This window comes from Maylandia zebra, linkage group LG7, assembly GCF_041146795.1.
Source record: "Maylandia zebra isolate NMK-2024a linkage group LG7, Mzebra_GT3a, whole genome shotgun sequence".
Lineage (NCBI taxonomy): Eukaryota > Metazoa > Chordata > Actinopteri > Cichliformes > Cichlidae > Maylandia > Maylandia zebra.
In genome coordinates, this window is record NC_135173.1 from 4,424,056 (window position 1) to 4,441,245 (window position 17,190).

The 17,190-nt window shown below is 40.9% G+C and overlaps 1 protein-coding gene across 2 annotated transcripts in view; it reads right to left on the minus strand.

The window, feature by feature from the left end:
• btbd11b (BTB (POZ) domain containing 11b) overlaps positions 1-13,081 on the minus strand; it is a 78,380-nt gene extending 65,299 nt beyond the window's left edge. For both annotated transcript variants that reach the window (XM_004570793.4, XM_004570792.4), the window contains exon 1: positions 12,012-13,081. In XM_004570793.4, coding sequence (XP_004570850.2) covers positions 12,012-12,864 — 853 coding nt within the window. In that variant the 5' untranslated portion in view covers positions 12,865-13,081. The remainder of the gene's footprint in view (positions 1-12,011) is intronic.
• Positions 13,082-17,190: the final 4,109 nt, after the last annotated feature.

The following is a 17,190-nucleotide window of genomic DNA, read 5'->3' on the forward strand; positions in this document are numbered from 1 at the left end:
TGGTCTTATGTTTGTTCATTTGTTTGTTTTGACTGCAACTAAGCAATGTCTAGCATAAGTAAAAACACAGCCAACCTATTTTCTTCCATTCAGTTCAATTCAACGTTATTTATATGCACCAAATCACAACAACAGTGGCCTTAAGGTGCTTTATATAATAAGGTAGATCCTACAATAACACAGTTTTTGTTACTAAGCAAGCTGTAAAATTGATAATATGTGAATGTGGTTTCCTTAGACAGGCAGGCAAAGCTCCTTTCCTTTTCTATTATTATGTGACGCTTCCAGTCCACAAGCTGTGCCTTTACATTTACCCTGCAAAAGGTATATGAACTTGGATATTTTTCATCTAACTTCCAAGACAAAAGAGAATAAACACAAGTCACATTTTTTTTCCGTCTTTATTTACATCTCCAAAAGTTGATTCTGTTCATTTGGACGTAGCGTTTTATGGGAGAAATGTTTCGTCACTCATCCAAGTGACTTCTTCAGTCTCAGCTGACTGCAGGTTTCCATCCATCCATCCATCCATCCATCCATCCATCTTCTTCCGCTTTATCCGGGGCCAGGTCGCAGGGGCAGCAGCCTAAGCAGAGAAGCCCAGACCTCCCTCTCCCCAGCCACCTCCTCTAGCTTATCCGGGGAAACACCAAGGCATTCCCAGGCCAGCCGAGAGATATAATCTCTCCAGCGTGTCCTGGGTCTGCCCCGGGGCCTCCTCCCAGTGGGACATGCCCGGAAAACCTCACCCAGGTGGCATCTTTGTCAGATGCCCGAACCACCTCAGCTGGCTCCTTTCGATGTGGAGGAGCAGTGGCTCTACTCAGGTGACACCTGACGGTTTGCCAGAATCTCTTCGAGGCAGTCCGAAAGTCTTTTTCCATGGCCTCTCCGAACTCCTCCCACACCCGAGTTTTTGCTTCAGCCACTGCCTGAGCCGCATTCCGCTTGGCCTGTCGGTACCTGTCAGCTGCTTCCAAAATCCCACAGGCTAACCACGCCCGATAGGACTTCTTCAGCCTGGTGGCTCCCTTCACCTCTGGTGTCCACCATTTGGTTTGGGGATTACCACCACAACAGGCACCAACCACCTTGCAGCCGCAGCTCAATGCAGCAGCTTCAGCAATGGAAATGCTGAACATGGTCCATTCGAACTCAATGTCCCCAGTCTCCCTTGGAATGCTGTTGAAGCTCTGCTCAACTCTGATCTCACAGACTGGGGCCTCTGCTAGGCGTTCCCAGCACACCCTCACTACGCGTTTAGGTGCACCGGGTCTCTAGGTTTCCCCAATCTTATTCAATTCAATTCAATTCAATTCAATTCAATTCAATTTCTTTATTGTCCCTCAAGGGGAAATTAGTTTAGCAGCAGGAGGATAAAAATAAACAGAACAATACTATAAAATAATAATAACAATAATAATGATAGAAAGTTCAAGGACAATTATTTGCCATTAAGGAGACAAGACGCAGTAGGGATAAAAGAGACCTGGAGTCTTTTAGTCCTCCTCGGAGGTACTCTAAAACGGCGACTGGAAGGCAACAACTCAAACTCACTGTGAAGTGGATGGTTCACACAATTAATAATAGAATGAGCCTTTCTAAGCACATTTCTATTGTAAATGGCCAAAAGTCCATCTTGCCAGCGCCCTGAAATTTTGCTAGCAGTTTTTACCAGAAGTCCCAACCGATTCTTATTCTTCACCGTCAGGTTACCAAACCAGGCAGCGATACAAAAAGACATCACAGATTCGATAAAACTTCTATAAAACAAGGACAACATCTCAGATGAGACATTAAAAGATCTCATTTTTCTTAAAAAGAACAGTCTTTGTTGAACTTTTTTAGTAGTGGCATCAGCATGAGATTCAAAACACAGTTTATGGTCAAGTACCACACCTAGATATTTATAACTCTCAACGATCCCAATATCGGCAGTTTTAATGATAGTGGGTGATGAGCTATAAGAGGACTTCCTAAAATCAATAATCATGTCTTTAGTTTTTGACACATTAAGTGAAAGGAAGGACTCATCACACCAATTCACAAAATCATCTACAACCTGTCCATGGCCTGACTCATCCCCACTGGAAGACTGACGATTACTGTGTCGTCAGCAAACTTCAGGATGTGTCTGTTTGTGAAATTGCTGCGACACTCATTCGTGTACAGAATGAACAGAAGGGGAGAGAGGCAGCAACCCTGGGGTGATCCAGTGGAGGAGGAAAGCACATCAGAAAATACATGATTCACCCTCACACATTGTGACCTATTGATCAGAAAGTCTGTCACCCAGCCGACCAGACTAGTGTCAAGCTTGAAATGATTGTAAAGCCTGTCAGCAAGTAAGAGGGGTTGAATTGTATTAAATGCAGATGAAAAGTCAGCAAATAATAATCTTGCATGGGTGTGGGGGGCCTCAAGATGCTTATACAAGAGATGCAGGAGTGTGACAACAGCATCCTCCACACCTCTCCCTGCTCTATAGGCGAACTGGAAGGGGTCAAGATGGTGTTCAACCTGCATTAAAATCTCCTTCTTAATTATCTTCTCAAATGTCTTCATCACTAAAGAAGTCAGAGCCAGTAATGCTAGTTTTACCTTTCGTGTGTAGCCCTGCCATTGTTTTCATACCAAGCCAAGCTCTTTTGAGGTTGTTACTGCTGAGTTCTGCCTCAATCTTATTTCTGTACCTCATCTTGGCGATCTTTATTGCAGCCCTCACCTCCTTCCTCAATATTCTCATAGTGGGAACGTCTCCCTTGTTAAAAGCAATTTTCCTTTTAAGAATCAGATCCTTAATATCTTTAGAGAGCCACGGTTTGTTATTAGGGAAAGTCTTAAATTCTCTGACTGGAACCACAGAGTCTGCAAAAAGAGATGTAGCTACACACCACATCAGTGAGTTCATCCAAATCAGAAGTGCTCTCTTGAAACAAGGACCAGTCAGTGCAATCAAAACACCCCTGAAGGGCTACACAACTGTCTTTTGTCCAGACATTAGTCCGCTTCACTTCTGTAAGCAGGGAGGAGGTGAATAACATTGTGATCCGAAGAACCTAGCGCAGGTCCAGCCACAGACTTATATGCCGCCTTAATTGGTCCATAACACAAATCCAGCGTTTTGTTATTCCTTGTAGGACAAGTGACATATTGAAAGAAATTGTTCAGTGATTTCTTAAGATTACAATTGTTAAAATCACCAAGAATAAAATTAGGAGCATCCGGTGAGAGAGTCTGCAGATTGCGTACCACTTTAAAAATGGCATCGGCAGCAACTTTAACGTCAGCCTTAGGATGAATGTAAACAACAGTGACAAAAATTTGAGGGAACTCCCTCGGTGAGTAAAAAGGCCTGACAGATACTGAAAGGAGCTCGATGTCAGGAAGACACAACCGCTCCCGCACAGTAAAATTATTACACCAGCCCTGGTTGATATATAAACAAACCCCTCCTCCGTGAGATTTGCGTGTTACTCCACAGTTCCGATCCAATCTGACAGGGGTCCCAAAGCCGCTGATTCGCAGTGAAGTGTCACTGTCCATATCGGTCAGCCACGTCTCGGTAAGCACCATCAGACAAGCCTCCCTGTATTCCCGTAGATGAAGCACATTTCCTTGTAATTCATCCGTTTTGTTCCTAAGAGATTGGACATTGGCCAGAATCATAGAAGGCAGAGGAACACAATTCTTCCTCCGAAGTTTTCTTACACGCTGACGCACGCCGCCTTTCTTTCCGCGTTTTCTCAAGCGGCGGGGCTTTCCAAAATTAGTCTTTGACCGGGAAAATAAATCCTCACCAAGAATCACATCTGTCCGAGCATTAGAAGAGTCGTAGATAGACAAACAGGACCACCGTAATCCAAGTAGTTCTTCGCGTGTATAAGTGATTGTCAGTGAGAGTGAATGACTCCAGGTGAATATCGCCAACAACAATAAAACTAAGGTGTAGAAGATCTCCATCTCGGCAAAAAGTTAAAACCACGGTTAAGAACAGAGTTAAAACAAAGTTAAAAAGAAAAAGAAAAAGAGAAAGAAAACGCCAATAAACACCTGCTGCAGGTCGCCACAAGAGCAGCGCCTTCGCCCTGTTGTTATATATAAGACAAGAATATAAACAGTACATTTGCATAATGACTGAAACCAGCCCACAAAACACTACGTCCAGATGAACAGAATCAACTTTTGGAGATTTACTTACCTGGATGATTGAGCATGCATCAAGAAGTCTTTATTTACAGTTCTGACATTCAGTGGGAAACAACACAAAGTTTCATGAGTGGGGGAGGTAGTAGAAAAACTGGGTGTTTCTCTCTAAGTGTGAGCGTTTAAATCAAAGGAATCATCTAAACATTTGTTAAACAGGTGTCACTAGGTCCTCTGAGCAAATAAACTTCTTTAATATTATCAGCTAAACATTAACCAGACCCATCTAGAGGAAGCTAACTGTCACTGCAAATGGATTTCTCGCAATGAAATGATCTGCAACATTTGCTGCCTCTCATTGTTGTCTTACTGTGATCAAACAACAACAGGTTAGATGATACGGGCCTAAATGTATTAGCACAGCGAAGCTTGTTACTGGTGCTGCTCACAACACGGGATGGCGCATTGTGTTAGCCGAAAGCACGCTCTGCTGATTGCAGCATTTATCTGATGGGAGACGATGGAAGTGTTGTATGTGTGTATTTGTGTGTGTGAGATGCATGCATGAATCTGTTTATGTAAATATCTTGGAATTTGGTTCACAGTTCACCAACTGTGAATCCGGTATGTCCTGACATGCAGCTGTCTTTAACACACAAATCACTTTTTCTACCAGTGACAAGACAATTTCTTCGAGTTTTGCTCGGCTCACATCAAAGAGGGAAAACAAGTTCAAAGCTTGTTTACCAGTATTTTCTTCATATTTTCCAGCCACACTGGATGTTACTTAAATAGGATCATTTCCCTCTATACAACAAAAGGAATTCAGAGCTGCAAAAAAATGTAATAGATACTGATGCTTCACCTTAGCTAATCCACTTGCTGGTACTTGTTTGCGCAGACTTTTCTTCCTGCTATAATAAGCAGGAGACATTGCTTGTATAGGTCTCATCTGTCACCCACAGCTTCTCTTATGGATTTTCCTGTTTTGATCCTTGCCATCTGTGCCGCTTCCTCTCTCATTGCTTTTCTTCCAAAGTCGACATCTTGAACAATTCATTCTTAGCCACAGATTTACTGGATGCAGAGTAATTATCAAACTATTCTTGCACAGCAGTGGCATATTTTTAGTGTCTACACTGCAAAAGGTAAACTTTCCATCTGTGCTTTGGGAAAACCTACTAAAAAACACTCAGACAATTTGGTCCAGAGGGAAACAAATTTACCCCAAAGACAGAAATAAAACGGCTAAAGCTCCCTTGATATTGTCATCCTGGCATGAAAAAATAGCAAAGCTCTTCCACGGGCAGTAAACATGAAACTAAAAACATTATGCTGAGTGAGTTTATAGCAATAAGTGCACACTTTCTGGGTTAACACTGCCAGGGCTGTAATGGAGTAAATCTCTTTTTGGTAGGAAAGGTCAAACATAAAAATGAGCTAAATTAGTCAATGCTGCCGCAGCTCCAGTAGTGTTTTCTTAAATTTCATCACTCAGTGGTTCAGGGGGTTTTACCCATGAAGTGATTTTTCATAAATATTGATTATTTTGGAGGCGATTGTATTGTTTTGTCCTGCTCTTGTTCTTCAGAAAAAATAACAATAACAAGACGCAGTTTCATCAATTCATCATTGAAAAGTCATAGGGGACAACATTAACAGTATTACGATTATTTTTTGTGTCTCCTTTTCAGTGTGCAGTGACTGCAGTTTCATGGCAGCTCACTAGCCGAATGCACCAACACACGTATGTACGCACACACACACACACACATGCTCGCACGGGCAATGGAAAGTTTATACAATCCAGTGAAGTGCATAAGAAAAAAGGATGGCTGCTAAAGAACAAAAAAAATGATGCACAGCCCATTGCAGGCACCGCCAGCTGGGTACAGAATTAACTACATTTTATCACTTGTCTCCTCTTAATCAACTGAAGCTAACTTGGCTGAAGCTCCCCCTCATTGTGCCAGACACCATGTCACATCAGCATTCCTCATTCCCTCCTAAAAACTTACAATTAAAACCAGATCTACCCCTGGCCATGTGTGGCTCTTTGAGCGTGTGTTTCAATACTCGCCAGTGTCTGTTGCTGCCTTACATGACCAAGTCTATGCTGCTGTGTCAGGGTTTCCCTAGTACAGATATATTATATCTTTCTTCCAGACATAATTGGGACTGGTCTCCACCAGTACAGAGTGGTACGGCTGCTAACCGCAGTCATTCCTGTCTCCCTGCCTTCGCCACACACACATGTGCACCAGGCACCAGCCTTGCACAACTACACCAGCAAGTGAATAAGAAACAAAAAACCTGGAATGTAGCTGGACCAGTGCTCTTGCACTTCAGCGATGAGATCCAACGTAATTAAAACATCTGAACGTACAGCAGTAAAGCATTCTTGTTACAACAGCACACATACTGTAGACTCAGCGACTGGATAGCTGCTTGTCTCGCATGATGACCAAAATTTTGTAAATGTAAATGTTAAATGTTAAGTGAAGGGTCTGCTGTTAAGACTTTAAAAGGAAACCCCCACCTCTGTTATGCACTTCACACTGTAATGGCAGAATGCTCTCCAATGGGTGTGCTTCAGTGCTGTAATTTACTTTTTTTGTACAACCCTTTTTTCTGTATTTGTCTTTTCAGTTGGTGATTTCACACATTTTTCCAGTATGCCCTACTGAGAAAGTTGTATTATTTTTGGTGTGGTTAAAAACAGTGTGCATTGGTTAGTACAAAGGTTTTTGTTTTTTTTGTTTTTTAATCATGGAAGAAAAAGTAAGGATGCATGCAGAACAATACCACAGAGCAGCACGCCTGTTGTTTAAAAGATCTCAAATTACCTCTCGAGAGTGTTGTATTTCCCAAGCACTTGGCAACACTTCCACAAAGATGCAAGGTGTTGCTGCATTGAATTTCTGTTGATAAATCCAATGTTACATCATTTTGCATCTCTGGTTACTCTATATACTAACCATAAGAAGATGTTCTGTCTTTTTCCATCTGTTAAGATCATTAAGTAATCATTAGCTGAATGTATAAAAGGTCTGTTTGTTATTAATCAATTACATAATCATGCTTATAAAGTAGATTCAGCTGTAAGACAACACCCCTAATGTTATCACTGATTGCCGTTTTTGGAGTCGGGCTACTGGAAATCTATAAAATAAGCACAGTACTCTTGCATTGTATTCTGCTTTGCACCAAAATCTGTTTCATTCTCGGCTGTAATTGCTCGACTACTCTATTTCCACAACATTGACAGTTGCCACCCATTAAACCAAAGAAATGATCTTAAAGACATTTATATACACACAGTAAAGAGTAGCCCCTTTCAAACATAAAAAGCTGAATATAGCAGCTGTAAATGGTTGCTATTTAGCCATGAGGTTATGAATACTTGGTCCAATTTGTATGCCATTAATAATTATTTGAGTAAGGGTAAGAGAAATGCCACCAATATACAAATAAAGCAGATCAAGTATATCAAAGTGCACTAACAACAACTATTTAAATGTCTTTAGGGTGAAACTTTCCTTTGAAAAACCAAATGAGATTTGCCCAGACTTGAAAGTCATTTCACACATAAAGTGTGGTTACAAACTGGTCCCCAGGGTGGGAGATATCCCTGCGTGGTGGATATCACGTTCCACTAGACATTTTCTGACATGCACACGTCATTAAGGTAATCAAAGAATCACTGTGTCCTAGCTCTAGCGGGAGCCATAAGAAATATCCCACCATATAGAATAGTTTCCTGTTCTGACAAGATACCACAGCTGAAGGAGGGAAACCCAACACCCACCTGCAAATGCAAATAACACACAGTCACACATGGTGAGAGGAGGCCCTGAGATCTCGATGAATATGTGTATATATATATATATATATATGTTTGGGTTCGCTATCAGAGGCCTGGGCCTGAGAGCTTGAGGGTCCCGCTCAGTATCTTAGCTGTTCCTGGAAGTCCCGAGGTCAAAATGGGAGATGCCCTCAAGGGTGGTGAAGAATGACCGAGCTAAGATCCTGTGGGACTTCCAGATACAGACGGACAAACCGGTGGTAGCTAACCAACCGGACATAGTGGTGATAGACAAACAGAAGAAGACGGCCGTAGTGATCGATGTAGTGGTTCAGAATAACAGCAACATCAGAAAGAAAGAACACGAGAAGCTTGAGAAATACCAAGGGCTCAGAGAAGAGCTCGAGAAGATGTGGAAGGTGAAGGTAACAGTGGTCCCAGTGGTAATCGAAGCACTAGGTGCAGTGACTCCCACGCTAGGCGAGTGGCTCCAACCGATCCCAGGAACAACATCGGAGACCTCTGTCCAGAAGAGCGCAGTCCTAGGAACAGTTAAGATACTGCGCAGGACCCTCAAGCTCCCAGGCCCCTGGTAGAGGACCTGAGCTTGAAGGATAAACCGCCCGCAGGGGCGTGCTGGGAATTTTTCCCCCCCAAATATATATATATGTATTTTAGATAAAGTTTAAAACTGACTATATAGATTTCAAGCAGGCCTTTAATATATCTGGCTGCAAGAAAGCAAACTGTGTAGCTTTTATAAGCTGCTGGGAAACTGAAGCCCCCTTCTAAAAATGACTTTGCAAATCATTAAGGTATTTGAACCTAAATCTTAAAACAAGAAAAACACCTTATTGAATTTGTGACAACAAAGAAACAGAAATAAGCTTTGGCTCAAGATATTCATAAAGTCCTCTTCACAAAGCTGGGTCACTAGCTTTAGCATAATATGGCTAAATCACCTAAATTACTCCCACTTGGCTGAGTAAGACAGAGAGAATGGATAGAGCGATATAGAAGTTCAGTTTGGCAGGCAGCGACTCTGGTAAGGTCAAACCACCTTCAGACTGGATGGCTGTTTGGTTTTAGTAGGAAGAAAACAAATGATGTTGTGTTTCAGCTTTCTCTGTCTCTGTAGGGTGCTTTAAGGTTTAGAGATCTTGCCATTAGAACAGAAAATGTGGTAAGGGATGAGCTTTTGAACTCTGTTATATTATCACCTCTTAGGCAACTGTTTGCTAGCAAGTTCCTATCATGTAGATACAGAAATATGTCTTCATTTTGGAGTCAAATTTCCTGCCACCTCCTCATTGTAGGTCTACTCTTACTTTCCTTTTAAGACTGCTTTTGCCTCTAAAGATTCATTAAGCTATAGATTGTTTTTTCCTCTGTGTAGCTGTTAAATGATTCACTGTGTTCATTAGCTTGCCACTAACATGTATCTGCTGAGGTGCTAGGCTAAAAGTATTTGAAAACTGACAAAAAATGCACTAATACAGATAGGTGAACCAATAAGCTCTGTAAAGCTGTAAACCTTTTCAAACATTCATATCTAAAATATTGATTTTTAGTGTTTTGATGTTTATTTTTATGCTAGTGGTTCAATAATTACTACCTAACCCTTTAAGGAAATGCTATATTACACGGTATTGCATGATTTCATTCGCTACGTTATTTTCCTAGCCTTGAGCTTTATGTCAATATTCCATATGCTCAAGATATTTTATTTGCATCTTATCCAATTCACTAATCCGATACACCAGTCAGCACTCATCACACCTCTTCCACAGCTGGAGCCTCACCGCATGCCAAGTGGCCTGAGTGTGCCTTCTGAGTGAATCCTGATATTTAGTACTGTGCATTGTGTCTTCATACTCTAAGCTCTGACGTTCTATTGTGCTACTTTTAATTGTATGTGGCGATTCTGGCATTGTTGCATGTGTAGATTCAGTGTGTGTTGCAATCACTACAAATAAATGCACATGCTATGCAAAAAAGCTTTTATAAATGAGTAGATAAACACAGCAAAAATGCAGATGCTTCCACACAGGTGCACTACATGGTACAATTAAACAATTATCATCCAATCATGCAATGTAGCATGTATAAAACTGCTGAGCATGCTCAAGTGATTCTGATTCTGTGTCAAGATAGCATAAGAAAAAAAACTAAGGGACTTAAAGAGGGGGCACAGATGGCAGGAGTCACAAAGAATATCCAACTGAGTAGAGTTTCATTAAGAAATTCAGTCTACATTACAACTATCAGAAAGACATCAGTAATCAGTGTTGAACATAGAACATATGTGATAAACATGATGCTTGTGTGAGTGTGATGTGTAGCAGAATGAAAGCAGAAGATCTGTTCCTCAGGTGACTGAGAATATGTTTGCAGGACGTGATCAGACTGTCAGCAAGAACAGCCCTGACAATTACATAGAGAGGGATATTAGATGGGTTGCAGTGTATAAACCCCTCATTACAAAGATGAATGCACATTTGACAGTTCAGTGGTGCAAAAAAAAGCTTAGGCACTGGTCTACAGAGATGTGGCTACATCCAGATGAATTATTTTCATTGTGTTCTTGACAAGTGAGTGAGAGCGTTTGTGGTAGGCCTGAACGCTTGACCCCTACACCGAAAATTATCTTTAAGGTGAGCGCTCTTTTCCAGGATGATAGCGCCCCATCCATAGATCACATAGGGTCATCAAATGGTTTGATGAGTATGAAAATGTGGATTGTTTGCTATGGCCTTTGCAGTCACCTCATAACCATACAATTGAACATTTATGGAAGATTCTAAACAAGTTAGATAATCAAAATACCAAATTAGGGAATGCTGGAAGAATGATGTTTCAGTCCTAAAGCAGAGTTCCAAGAAAACTGGAGAACCAGGTACAGCTGTTCTTGTGGCACATGGTGGCCTTACACCATACTAAGGTACTTTGTTTTTCTAGTAATTTGTCACCTGTCTCTAAACGAGTCTCACTAAATAACTACAATCCTGTACCACTGTGAACAAATAAGCAAGAAAATTGCAAACCAACTGACATGCACTTAAAACAAAAGGCACAGTAAAAATGAAGTACTATTCTCTTCTGTGGGTGATTCATCAATACAGTCACAGTCTTTCTAACTTTGTCTCTCTGTCTCTCATTCTCCCTCTCTTTCTATAACTCAGTTTTATTTGCATCACTCTGCATAATACACAACAGCACATACGTCCCCAGGGCCTTTTTTATTACGTAAACCTGTTGCAAGAGGAGTCACAGCAGCGCTTTTACAACATCCATCAAAACAGGGGCAAGAATGTCTTAGAGTGGTTACGGATGTATTGGTTAAAAGGCAGTGAAGTCAGAATACTATTAGACTTGTCCATTGAATTCAGATATTTTCAAAGACACCAGACAAAAAGTATTATTAACACTTGAAAAGTCTGGGTACTCTGTAATAGAATCAGCTGCTATACCCAGAAAATAAAATTCCTCGCTCTGGGTGAAAAGAACAGAAACTCATCTCTGCATAGCATCACTGCAGGCAGAGCCCCCTTTACTGAAAGAGTGAATAACTCAACCCAGGGATGCTGTGCTCACCCATTTTGAACAAAACAGCCACATACAGTATGAGAAGTATATGAGAGAACAGCAGCTCCAGTCTAACTTTGCACAGAGGACAAACGAGGCAATCTGGACAAAAGGGGATCACAGTTTCACACGAAGACCAACTGGTCAGTGTTCAATTGCTTGCAGCGCCAGTACTCTTGAAAAGCACTATTCTAGCTGCAGGAATCCCTTCCTCCTGTCACTTAAAGTTTCACAGTTCTTTGAGGAGGCAGGAGCTGCAGGAATCGTGCAGAAAGTGAAACTGAGAGAATGCAGCCTACTTATCTATATAAATCTTCAATGTTCTGACATTTGTGCAGTCTGTTATTGATTTTAAAACCTGCTGTGGGGAGAGAGAAGTAACTCTGCAAGTGGCATAATTTAAAATGTGTACATGTATGAATGCAAAGTGGAAAGGGGGTTCTTGTTAAATTGACCTGCTTTATCCTTAACTTACCATTTGCATTCTTCCCGCAGATCAGGTGTTGCCAGGGTTGCAAAGAGCCCCATATCTCTGCATCACTGTTAACGGCCTGCTCCAGGATCTCCACAGTAAACTTGGGGATCCCGTTATCCCGCTCCAGCAGCGCACTGCGCAGCACCCGCGCGTACACATCACGGAAGAGGTTTTCCATGCACGCGGCCAGGTAGATCGCCGCGTGCTCATGGATCCTGACTGCTACCCTGCTGTCGACCATCCACCTGAAGAACTTCCCCACGTTAAAGATGAGTCCGCATCGCGCCGACTTGCCGCGGGTGAACTTGTCGTCCTCTGTGCTCATATTGTACAGTGACAATGCACTGAGGGCCCCGCTGATGCAGTTCATCGACACGGTCCACGCCAGGACCATCTTTATGGCACTTTGGATCTCATATTTGGTACATTTGGCGTAGCGCAAACTCAAGCGCTGCGCCTCCTTGGCGACCCTGACCAGGGCCCGGCTGACCAGAACCGAAAGCCTGTGCAGGACGTCCTGCTGTGGTGTCGGCAGGCTCATCTCCTCGTCCTTGCTCAGAGCGCTCGCCACTTCCCCGAGGCTCCACGGCACATCCTCAAGCTCGGGTAGTTTAGCGCATTGCCCGGTGCACTCCAGGATCTCGGCGTCTTCGACCAGGACCGTGTTAACAGTGTCCAGACTGTTGTGTCGACTGTGCATCGAGTCGGTTAAATGCCAATAATTCCCTCCATGTGCCTCTGAGCAGCACAGCGACGCACTGGAAGACCTGAAGGAGTCGGCGGCTCCACCATAACCCGAGTCTAGCGTCAAATCCTCCAGGGTCCTTGCTACTGACTTGCTACTCCTTGCCATAACTGCGCTTCATACTGTAAAAAGAGGGCTTGGAAAAAGTGGGGGAAAATACCGACGAAGACGCAGTGTGGATACACAAGCGCCTTCCACGAGCTTGTCAACTGAAATGTTTTATTCTTTTCCCTTTTCTTTTGTTTTCTTTTGGAACTGTCCATGCAGGCATAAAGTTAAGAGTAGTATCTCCCTACAGTGCATCAACAGTCATACAGTGCCGTTCAAGCGCAGAGGCTGACAGATGGAGGCGGGACCGGAGAAAACAGAGCGCAGCTGTCAACCAATGGACTCTCGGGAAGAATCAGCAAAGCGTTTTAATTGGATCAATAAAAAAAACCATCGATATAGCTCCTGATAAAGATTGTTAATATGAATACAAACAGTAAAGGACGGGAGTACTCCGCTCATTTCCCCCCTTTCTGTCGTCTACTCCTTATAAAAGTTTGCTTCCTCAAAACTCTTGAACCGCACATCCTGTAAAATGACCAGTCAGACAAAAGACACAAATTGCACTGAATAATATATATTTTAATATAAAAGCAACTGCTTTTATGTAACTGTGTTTAGAGGACAAACCGGCCAGAGGCACAGACTTTTCAGTTATTTTCTGAGGGCCCATGTCTGATCGTAACATGACTCAAGACCATTAATAATAGATTGCATGCATAATGTATCCTTCTCTGTTCCTCTGGAGGAGAACTCGTTGAAAAGATCGGAATTACTTTCAAGGTCATTATCTCGGATCCCTCAGGGTCTAACGTTAGTTTCTGCGTTTAGTTTTTTGCCCTTCCCATGGGCCATCACGGCTTTGCAGGATCTGCATGAATACATTAAATAAAGCAACACCGAGCGATACACTGTAGAAGTATTCTTTACTTTGGAGTAACAGCGATGATCGTGCATTTACAGTAACAATGTAGGCTAATGAAAGAAATGTAAGGCTGACAAAAAATAAGGTTCGGGTTCAGTGTAACAAAAAATGGTTGAGTGTAATTAACCTAAACTGGTGGTATTTACATTTTAGTTGCAGTACTTTCTGCACTGGACAGCAGCTTGGAGCAACAGTGAACCCTGGTGTTAGCTAATAAAACTTCAATTTATTGAGATTGACATTTTAAAACAATCACAAGCTCCAACAACAACTTCATCACACAACTAGGATTGGACGATGACTGCTTTGTACAATTAATGTGGCAATGTAACATAAACCTGTGCGGCATAGTGGTCCATATTAAAATGCACCATGCTGCATTTGGCAGGATAACACCCACAGTTCTCCAGTCACTCCCAATCTATATTATTAAGTACACCTAGTTTGCAAAATCCCTAATTAATGTGGGACCAAAAGCTTTTCCATTTAAAGAGATGAAGGAGCTTGGTTAATAAGCTACCCTGATGCACACAGAACTGACTTTCTGATTATTATTATAGTACTTTAACTTGTTATTATAAAGTAAAACCTCCTTCTGAGGCATTCTGATTTCGTTTTTGTGTCTTTGCCAACACATAACTGCATGTCACAGCATTTTAGCACATATTTTCAAGTCAATATTATGCAAAGTCATTATTAATTAATTCATAAAATCAGTGCTCAGTTAAAATATATATTTTATTAAGGTAAATACAGTATATACAAGCATATGATGTAGATATTTCTGAAAAGCATAATCCTGTATTCTGTGATTATGGGATGTGAGCAAACAAAGTCATATTTCTACAAAACCACACGTTAAAGCTGTCTTATGATCTCTCTCTCTGGTCCTCATGTAAATGGGGTAAATAGAATAATATCCTTATATAGAGAGGTTTTAAAAAATGTTCAACAGCCCAGAAGAAAAGCAAACTGGTTGAGATGATTTAGAAACACATTAAATGTAACTGAAATGAGAAGCGGCTGTATCAGTAACAATGAGGAATCTTGTGCTCTTGGGCCACTGTGATGTGGCCTGATGTAGATTAAGGGTTAGATCAAGATCAAGTATGCATGCTCTTCTTCTTCTTCATCCTGTCACACATTTTGGAAGGCTGCACACACATTAAATGTTTACTGCAGTATATGTCCTCTTTCTCCAAGTTCACTGAGAAAAACAGAGCAAAAGGCTGATTGATTTGTGTCTGCACTATAACCTTCATGATTGGTCTATAGCTGCTCTACAAAGGGAAAAACCTGCATTGCTCAACCTTTGTGTTTAAAAGCAAAGTAGATTAACTGATTAAAACAACTGAAGCTCAGAACATTTAAAATCACATCACAGCTTCGTGTCCAGTTAAATAGATTATCATAGGCTCAGATAGCTCTAATAAAACAAAAAGGAAGATTAAGACAGAAAAACCTCAAAGTTTGTGAAAACTGACTCAAAGGCAAAAACGTTAAAGTGCACTTTGATCCTCTACAAAAACAATTTCTGGTTAATTCTGCCATCTAGTGGCAATTTGTATAAGTGTAATGGGATGTTTTTGACTGCATCCCCACCACCCTTTTCAACATAATTATTAGAGTAACCTAACTTTCTTATAGCCAGAGAAATCTTTAGGCTTCTCTGATTTTACAGTAATTTTTCAAATCTTAGCAGAGAATGAATGATGGAAAATAACTTTTTTTCAGGAATGTTTGATGCATATCCTTGAGAAGCCAGAAGGTCACAGTGGAAAAAGCCATCAGACATTGGAAACAATTACTTTTCAATGCACTCAGTAAAAAATACAGACAGACAAGCAAAAAACAAACAAATACTTTGACTGTATAATTGTGAAAAGCATTGCACGCCTTAACCACACTCCTGTGGCTTTCCTGCACATACTGTAATTTTCTCCAGAAGACAGAGATGTGCAACCAAGGACTTCTAAAGCAAGCAGACAGAAAAACAAATGGTCAGAAAGTGACAGAAATTCCTCTCATATCCACACCTATAACAGAACAGCTAAAGTCCAGACTTTGCTCCCTTACATTAAGATTTACTTTCTTTTTTATTTTCTGTTTCACTGAGCAGGATTTTTCAAGCTGTTTTTCCCTTAGAAAGCAGAAACAGAAATGCTCAGGTGTAATGTACTTTAAAAGCCATGGCTTTTAATCTTATCATGCATGCATTTTCTCATGCATGCACGATACTTAGGGAAAAAAAGGAGGCATATTGCACAGCTTCACAGATCTGGTTGTGCGACAATGATATAACTTGTCATTCTGCCCCAGGGTGATACAACATGTTCTTCTTACCGAGCACAGTGTGCTATCTTTGCTCCAACCCTGACATTTCTGTGGCATGCAATATATCCCACAGAAATTATTTATTCAAAAGATTTATTTTTGTTCTTTAAACAAAACCTGTTAACAAGTTAAATTAAACTTCTATTGCTTGAATTTACACCTAAAATTCAATAACCTGAGTGAAATATCCTTCGATAATCATTCCATCATTAAACCAAAGGTCAAAATGATCATCCTTCTGATTTTTCCAATTGATAATAACAAAATGTAATTTACCATTAATGACACTCTAACAAATGTATGAGGCTGCCTCTTCCTATAATTACAAACAGGGTTACAGTAAAAACAAACAAACAAAGTAATTACATAACGTATAACATTTTAAAATCTACCAGATAGACTATCAAAAACTTAGAAATGAATACCTCTTAACACCTTATTGTAATCTAGTCTTGATATAGTAACCCTGTACCTCACTCAGAGCCAAAGGATACCCAGTTATGACAAATGTACACCAGAGCCCTGCTAGGAGTATGATCTATGTGGGTCCAGTTTTGGTTATTTAATAAAAGTGTCATTTAATTCAATTAAATCACAACTATTGTGTAAGTTTGTACTTTATCATTAAAAAATGATAACGTACGTCATCACCTCAAAGTTTTGCTCACTGTGAAATGAACAGTTTGTCAAGTCAAATGTGTGATATCAAAAAAATTTCACTGTGCACTCTAATGTGGCATTAGCAACCCACGTGACCAACAGCTACATTGCTTTTGCCAGAGTGTAAATTGCCAGTATTATTTAAAGGGTATGTTCAACTTATTTGCCCAGTTTTCGTGTAATGCCAGTGTCGTTTTACAGACTTTAGACACAACTGCCATGAAATTAAGACAAAATTCAAATAAAACTTGCAATTTCTTTATTGTAATCAAAGTTGTCACACAAAAACGATCTAATTTCTGTCCAAACCAATTAGAGAAGCTCTGTGCAATAGTAATAGTAGTACCTAACTCTACAGCAAATGTTATGTATTAACAACTGCTGATGTCATGTCACATCTTAAGTTTTTATGTAATTTAACGTGGCTCACGGGGTACACATTGGTTAGAGATTACCGCTGATGATGA